Source organism: Musa acuminata, chromosome BXJ2-7, assembly GCF_036884655.1.
Source record: "Musa acuminata AAA Group cultivar baxijiao chromosome BXJ2-7, Cavendish_Baxijiao_AAA, whole genome shotgun sequence".
NCBI classification, from domain to species: domain Eukaryota; kingdom Viridiplantae; phylum Streptophyta; class Magnoliopsida; order Zingiberales; family Musaceae; genus Musa; species Musa acuminata.
This window is the reverse complement of record NC_088344.1, coordinates 36,466,371-36,473,963: the sequence shown is the minus strand read 5'-3', so window position 1 is coordinate 36,473,963 and position 7,593 is coordinate 36,466,371. Positions and strand designations below refer to the sequence as shown.

The following is a 7,593-nucleotide window of genomic DNA, read 5'->3' as shown; positions in this document are numbered from 1 at the left end:
TCTGGTGATCTTCGTGATGGTCGTGTAATTGCTATGAGGAATCTATTTGGAAATTCTCTTGATATATATATAGTAGTGACCCAGAGATTTCGACATGATAATTTTTATGTCTGAAATCTTCTGGTTGCTAGGAAAGCACGCTCTCGCAGGGGAGTCGAATTGTTGATTGCTGGATTCAAGGAGCATTTTTTATGTTCCTGATTTTTTATGTTCTTGGAGTTCTATAAGAAAGGTTATACTGTTATTAGAATATGAGTCACTAGACATATGGTCTCTGCATTTTCACTTGTTTTTTCTTCCTTGAAAAAATATGGACATCATGAACTTATCATTATCTTGCTTGAAAAAATACATGGATGATGGTCAGGGAGGCATGAGTGGGTTAGGCCTTAGGTTGGTGAGATGAGAAAATGGGGAAGAATGAATGAAAAGAACAACAAAATAAATAAGGATTAAGTCAAAGCATACTGTAAATAACTCTTAACAAACTGAAAACAAGTTGGTCGGGTTTAGAATAATTTGGTTTCAGGTTGGCTTGTAGCTTGGCTTAAGAACATTGGTTTGGACCTAAATTGACCCAAGACCCAGCCCGATATGTTATTAGAAGTCATATCATTAACTTCACCAGGAAACAAGGAATGTCTAGCTATATATGGCTTGTAGTGCTTAGTGTTATTATTATCCTTAGCCTTATATATTATAGAATAGGATGATATCACAAAGTAATCCCGGTTTTGTCCTAATGGACTCGGCTCTTCTGAACTGGTTAGAGCTCTGTAGTTCTTTGCTTTTGTTTTGCCTGATGTCTTGGCATTGAGGTTTTATGATGCATTTGGGAGACACATGATATGTCCTTGGAAGGAAGGAATGAGTAAGCTGAGCAAATTGTGGACAGTTTATACTGAAAGTATATTGTGCTATTTTTTCTCAGCTTTATTATTGGTTCTTTGCTTTTGTTTTGCCTGATGTCCTGGCATTGAGGTTTTATGATGCATTTGGGAGACACATGATGTGTTCTTGGAAGGAAGGAATGAGTAAGCTGAGGAAATTGTGGACAGTTTATACTGAAAGTTCATGTAAGTGTGCTATTTTTTCTCAGCTTTATTGTTCTGTCATGTTTAGTTGCTCAGGAAGGTGTGGGAAAACTTTCTATAGGAATGTGAAGGTGTGTGCTACATCTTATTAGTGGGGTCATTATCTCTTGTTATGCATAGGAATTATGCCTGTTCTTTCTCCTTGGATTTCGAGCGGAAATATTTTAGTTGTGTAGTTAGGTCCACTGGTTTGGTTCCAATTATTTGAGCCTTCATTAGCAAGATTCTGAATGTCTTCCAATCACTGGATTGAAAACAAAGACTTCTCGTCCAATCATTTGTGTATTTAAACCTTTGTTGGCAAGGGTGGACTCAGTTGTTTTCTAGAGAGTGCAGGGGTGGTCTCTTTGTTCAGTTCTTGACTGGATGGGTTTAGTAGTAGAAGATTTCTTGGAAAGACATGGATTTATATAATGGATATTATTGATAAAAGGAAGCAATAGTTGTTTTTTGCCAATTTGAGGTGGCTTTACATATTTTGACGACCAAAAGCCATGTTTTGACAAGGATGGGGTAATCAAGATGGACTGCATAGAAGTCATGCATGGAGCATATATTATTAGGGGTCAGTTGAGAGTTCTTTTTCTAGTGGAATCATATTCTAAGGTCATATATTTACCAAAGATTACAAGTTTTTTTTCTTTAATTGAAGGATTGGATTGGATGATGCATCATTGCTAACACCTGAAGTTGGAGAGATGATAACATGATTAACTTGATAGTTCAATGAATGGACTAGTAGAAATATTTTATAATTAATTGATAGTTCAATGAATGATGTTTTAACTTTTATTAGTTTATGGTGGAGATGAAAATGTTATAGTTAGAATGTGTTTAGGATAGGGATAGAAAACGCATCTTTCTGATAATTTCTTAGATCCTATAATTAAGGAGATTAATAGAGATGCATGAAAAAGATAAAGATGAGACATCAGATGTTATTAAAATTATAATTATCTTATAATAGAAAACATTATTTCTTGTTATACTGTTCACAAAAGTGTACTTAATTGCTAAGCAGCAATTAGGATACAAATGAACAACGACCTATAACTATTGAAGGAATCTACAACAAAATAGTTTCTCTCTCTTAACGCCTACACCAGAAAGAAAACATTTGCTGTTTTCACATCAAGAAGTCATCCTCGGGCATTTCCACTAGCAATGAATACTTGACTCTAAGAAAGATCCTGCCGCCATCGACGCACAACTTAGCCCCGGTGACCACCCAGTACCCTGGTAGATCATCTGGCCCCCTCGAAGCCTCTGTTGTATCGACAATTCTCGACATCTTTGGCATCCTGATCGGCACCGGTGGGCCCTTTGGGTAGATTGCGGAGTTCACCTCCACCTTCGGCTTCGGTTCGGGTATGAGACCTGTGCTGAAGCGCGAGCTGATCAATGTCGATATGATGCCAGATTTCCGTGACACCGCAGCCGGTCCGTCCCACTCGGACCTTCGGATTGTCATCGAAGTGACATTGGAGAAACCGAGCCTAAGAAACAGCACCTTCCTCATGCCCATCTCCTTCACTTGCAGCCAGGCCTTGGTCACTATGGAGGCTGAGTCATCGATGCATGCTCCATTGTATTGTATAGGAGCCGTGCAGACGTGAGAGAGCAGTGACCACTTGATCGGCTCGTAATACTGTCGGTCGTTGAACAAGGTGTCATCATCGGCATAAGTAGTTGCATCAGAGAGCTGGTACATGTAAGGGAGCGAAGAGAGGTGTTGGAGGTGAACTGCTAAGCGGTCGTTCCGCTTGCCTTCCAAGTACAGTCGAATCCCTGTCACTGGACGGTTCCCTGAATCAACCTGTATCATTAGATATGTTAAATAGAAATATCGAAGATACCACGACAGACACCGAGAAAAAAAATATATGAAGAATAAGTAGAAAATTTATAGAAAAACACGGGGATATATGAAAACCATAAGGACAATGGACAAAATTGATGCGCAAAGTTTCAAATTAAACATGCTGATCAGCCACCTCCTTGACGTGTTCAATGTCATCATCATATAATCCATCGGCTGAACGGAAGATTATTTTTCCAATACTACTTACTGAATCATGACAGAAGGTTCATGATCACTCACTATTTAATGCGGAAGAAAGATTTCAAAAGATTTCATGGCAAGAGAATCAACATTAATATTTAATAAAAGTTCATGGTTGTTGGGTGGTTGATGTCAACATATCAAAAGAATAACCTAAAACAACTCAGACCTATTGTTCAAGACGGAAAGTCTTTAAGTTTGGGGTTACCTTTCAAGTTACGGGCAACCTAAACGTATCCATCGACAAACCAGCAATGACCAAGCAAGCATTTTCAGCCACTTGTGCTGCCCAAATGACCATATTATGGCAAGAGTATATGTTGTCAAATAACCCCAAAATTATCGGCAAAGAACTCGAAAACATATTCGATATCATCTCAATGGCAAACCAATTTTTTTTGACAAAAAAATTGAGATCAGCATTTTACATTACTACTCTAGAATCATTCAGATAAAAGAAATTTGCTATTTCAGTTCCCTGACTACTGACGGTACAGTAGTAAACCTACTTGAAGCAATACTGCATCTAGTAAAATGGCTTTGACAAGGCTGGTTTGCTAGAATCACCCAGAAAAATTCAGAAACTAACAAAAAAGTATTGGAAGGCACTGATGGTTACCTGGATGTTGTTAACATAAAGCCTTGGACCCAAAAGCGTGAACTGGAGTGATTGTAAACTCTGCTTTTTTAGTCGTGGACCAAGAGGGAGCTCACCAAATGCTGGAGCCCATTGACGAGGTATTTGGAACTCCAAAAAATGTCCAAGTTCTTCAATTGGTGGCTTGTCTGAGTCATTAATGAGAACAGAATCAGAAGCTTCAGTATGCAAGATAGAGAAAATGGTAGACATTTCAAAGCTACCCACATATCAAACAAAAAATGCATATTAGTAGTGCAAGATTTGCTTTCAGACAAAATGTATCAGAATAGGATCTTCATGAAGGAACAGCAAAATATATGCAAAGACAACCAGACACAGGAGAGACTCTTATTTGAAAATACATAAGGTAATAGGTGTTTTTTTCTTTTTTTTAGTTCAAAGGGTAAAGTGAAGAAGGCAGGATTCAAATCCTGCGATAACTTGTCGAAGTTTTTATCAGCCAAGCTAGCTGACACCTTCAAGATAATAGATTATTACTTATGAGGCAACCATTTAGAATACGCTATCCTCAAGATAAAAAATAAAGCAAAAGGTTTTATAATTAGTTGAATCTTAACATGTGTTTGGTATCACTCCGCGATCTTATAATACTTGCATATGGCATGACTTTATGCATATGGGGTAACTACAGATCTTAGAGGGCTCAATATTAATTGACATAGTGTCATTCTCTCTCTCTCTCTCTCTCTCTCTCTCTCTCTCTCTCTTAAAAGAATAGTGGTAGGAAAGATATCTGCATACTTACATCGGAGGTAAAGGTTCACTGCATGACTTAGGAACCCACTTCCTGTAACACCATTTAACAGAGAAGTTATAGGTACAAAAGACATTGTTACCAAATCTGGTGACTGTGGAATAGTTGCAAGCCATTTGTTATGGCTTTGATTATTGTTGATTCCTCCTCTTCTGACAACAATGCTTACTATATCCTGCAGTAAAGAGAACATGGAGGTTAAAGTATTGTAAGTAAAATTTCATATAAAGAAACACTTTTACAATTAAATAAGAAACTTACATCCTTTTTTGAGTGTGATATAATAGATGACTGAACAGATGTAAAAAATGCTGCATTGTTTTCCTGTTTGTCAATCTTCTTGTCCTAAAATGCATAGAACATAAAAATATAACTATAATGATTCCATGTTATTGGCTCAATACGATACAATCTAATAATTAAGTTCCATTGGCACAGATCATATATTTACAAAATTGTATGCTTGTAGCAGGCTGTGAAGTGTATATCGCAAAGTTAACTATGCCACTAATTGCTAACATGTCTCACTGGGTTTTGCCATCTATTCTCCATAAAATGTTTTAATATTTTCTAGTACTCCCTCGAAGTTAGGCTCTTAACGAGTTCAAGAAGTGATTTCAGCGCAATGCCATGAGTCACTAAAATAATGAAATGGACAAACAGTCGAGAAAGGGTAAAGCCTTCGATGGTTCTCAATCAAAGGATTGTGGTTTTGATAATCTTTTTACTTTTGCATAAGATTCGGGTTCTCATAGTTACCCTCGGATTTTCTGATGATTTGCCTTCTCCCAGGATTAAGTCTCCATTTGTAGTTTCAGAGAATCTCTCATCAGCTAGCTTCTTTAGAAGATTCTGCACATCAGTTTCCTGAAGAAGTGAGTCCTGCTGCTGTTTAACGCAGACTACATCTTTACCACCCATCTTCAATCCAACAATGATGTGAGTGCCATATTTTTCGATAAATCTGGATATTTGAGTAAAAAAAGGTTCAAGCAATAATGTCAAAAGTAAAAGAAAAAATTCAAGCTAAGACTGGCATTTCCAATATCTAAACGATTATTCTACTCAGTGAGGAGAACATTAACATAAAAAAAAAAGAAATGTTGCATTTCCTTTGGTACAACTAAAAGAAATAATGAGAGGATTGCAAGACAGATAATAAAGCTGGTTCTTTGTGGTCGATCCCCAATGAGAAGAATGTTGTGAAGGGTAGGATCTAAGGAACAATCATCCAAATCACCAGGAAAGGATTAATATCCATGGATTGATTAAGATGGATTTGTAGTAAGGTAGACAGATCCTATTTGAGCTTAAAATGCAACATAAGGAAGAAAAATAATCAGAAATAGCAGAAAAATGAAAGGGTTAATGTTGTCAATTGGACCAATGATCCAGAATATTTGCAAGTCGAGGCATTATGTTGTTTTTTTGTTATTGCTAAAGGATCAGGAATTGCTGACATCAATATTCAGAAAGTTCATGTTCCTAAAAACGTTGTTCTAAAACAAATCCCAATTTACATGTGCACATGAAAGAACTTCTTGGAAGTTTCTCAAAACCAATCCTCCTATGAAACAAAAGCATGCTTATACAACATGCCTATATATGATAATATGAACACAGATGCTGCATATATCACGTTGGCCTTATGTTTTGTTTGAAGAATTTAGGCCTGATTGTTAAGCATTCCAAAATGAAATTTTCACCACCTATACTATATATTAAGAAAAAAGAGAAGGCCCTGTTAATGCTGTTCACTGTTTGATGTAGTGGCTTTTAAATTATAAAGCATTTGTTTTCATATGGATTTGATTTATAATGCAGAACCCCTGTAATTGGTATCACTAGAAATGAAGCCTCAAACGTCCCCATGAGGTGGTATGCCATGATTAATGAATGTGCAGGCAAAATTTTCCCTGCATAGGAAATGAAAATTCTAGCAGTCTCGTGAAGGCTGTTGGTCAAACTAGCTGGGCTCTTTGGAAAATCAAGAATTGGAGATGAAGATCGAAACTAGCAATTTACAGGAGTTTTGATTAGAGTTCAAAAAGGGGAGCTTCTCACTGAGATTTATTTGGATCATCTGAAGAGGACTTACTCGGCTAATGCAGCAGGATCCCATGAGGATGGAACTTCTTGCTTAACTTTGTCAAGCAACACTACTCGAGAGCTCACAAGCTCGACACCGTAGAGAGTTACGTACCAAGCATCGAAGGCGAGGCTCTTGGTAGCTGATGCGTCCTTCTGCCAGCGTCCCCTGAAATCAAACATGGCGTTGAACGTACCAGAGGGTATTTTCCCCGACAGCGAAAGACACTGATTGAACTGCTCCGCCATCTGATCACAACCCAAAGATCAACGTTGAGAGAAAGATTATAGAAACATTTCTGGCTATAAATTAAGGCATAGGAACAAGCATCGCTGGTAGGGAAAGAACAAATTTTGGTGGTGGAGACAGGTCATAGATGCACGGGAACCAAAAGGGGGCCATCGATCGGATCAAAGACCTGGTGAAACGAGACGACATCGCTCCGAAACCTCGTCCTCGACCCTCTATCGCACTCGATGGACTTGGGGACGTTGGGAACCACGACTCCTCCCGGCAGAACAAGGTCGTGGGTGAGGCTTTGGTCGAGCTCGATCAAGCGGCGGCCTTCGGGATCGGGCTTCACGTGGGAGAGCCAGAGGTCGGAACACAGGTCGTAGCCGCAGCCGATCGCCGCCACGGCCTTCTCGGCCACCGCCTCCTGCGTCATCTCGGCCCGACCGGAAGGCACCATCATCATCATCGTCACTATCCTCAGGGATGGGTGTAGGGCGGAGACGGGAGCGAGGAAGAGTAAGAAGAGGAAGAGGAAGAGGAAGAAGCCATGGACGAGGACTTCGTCGTCTTCCACACTTTATCCCATCGTTACTGTTACGGACACAGAAGCTTCGTCCCATTTGCCCCCGAAAGCTATTGATGGATTGATCGCGATGCCACTTAAGGCGAAATGTGGCCGTCGGATCCACGGCCGAAGAA

General features: G+C 39.0%; 1 protein-coding gene across 2 annotated transcripts; it reads right to left on the bottom strand.

The window, feature by feature from the left end:
• Window positions 1-2,032: 2,032 nt before the first annotated feature.
• LOC103992788 (MACPF domain-containing protein NSL1) lies at window positions 2,033-7,536 on the bottom strand. Of its 2 annotated transcripts, XM_009412635.3 has the most exons (7): window positions 7,079-7,536; window positions 6,670-6,908; window positions 5,331-5,535; window positions 4,833-4,916; window positions 4,563-4,746; window positions 3,776-3,942; window positions 2,033-2,910 (listed from the first exon to the last, which is right to left on the bottom strand). In XM_009412635.3, exons 1-7 carry the CDS (start codon window positions 7,358-7,360, stop codon window positions 2,221-2,223), a joined length of 1,851 nt encoding a protein of 616 aa, XP_009410910.2. In that variant the 5' UTR covers window positions 7,361-7,536; the 3' UTR covers window positions 2,033-2,220. The 2 variants fall into 2 exon arrangements, with proteins under 2 accessions (XP_009410910.2, XP_009410909.2); XM_009412634.3 differs by lacking the exon at window positions 4,833-4,916.
• Window positions 7,537-7,593: the final 57 nt, after the last annotated feature.

What these genes read in the sequence shown, in the direction of transcription:
- LOC103992788 (XM_009412635.3), bottom strand. Translation starts at nt 7,360, where the DNA reads ATGATGATGATGGTGCCTTCCGGTCGGGCCGAGATGACGCAGGAGGCG. An exon ending in ATGTCGTCTCGTTTCACCAG is followed by an intron (nt 6,909 to 7,078) that starts GTCTTTGATCCG and finishes GGTTGTGATCAG; the next exon opens with ATGGCGGAGCAGTTCAATCA. An exon ending in AATCATCAGAAAATCCGAGG is followed by an intron (nt 4,917 to 5,330) that starts GTAACTATGAGA and finishes TATGCATTTTAG; the next exon opens with GACAAGAAGATTGACAAACA.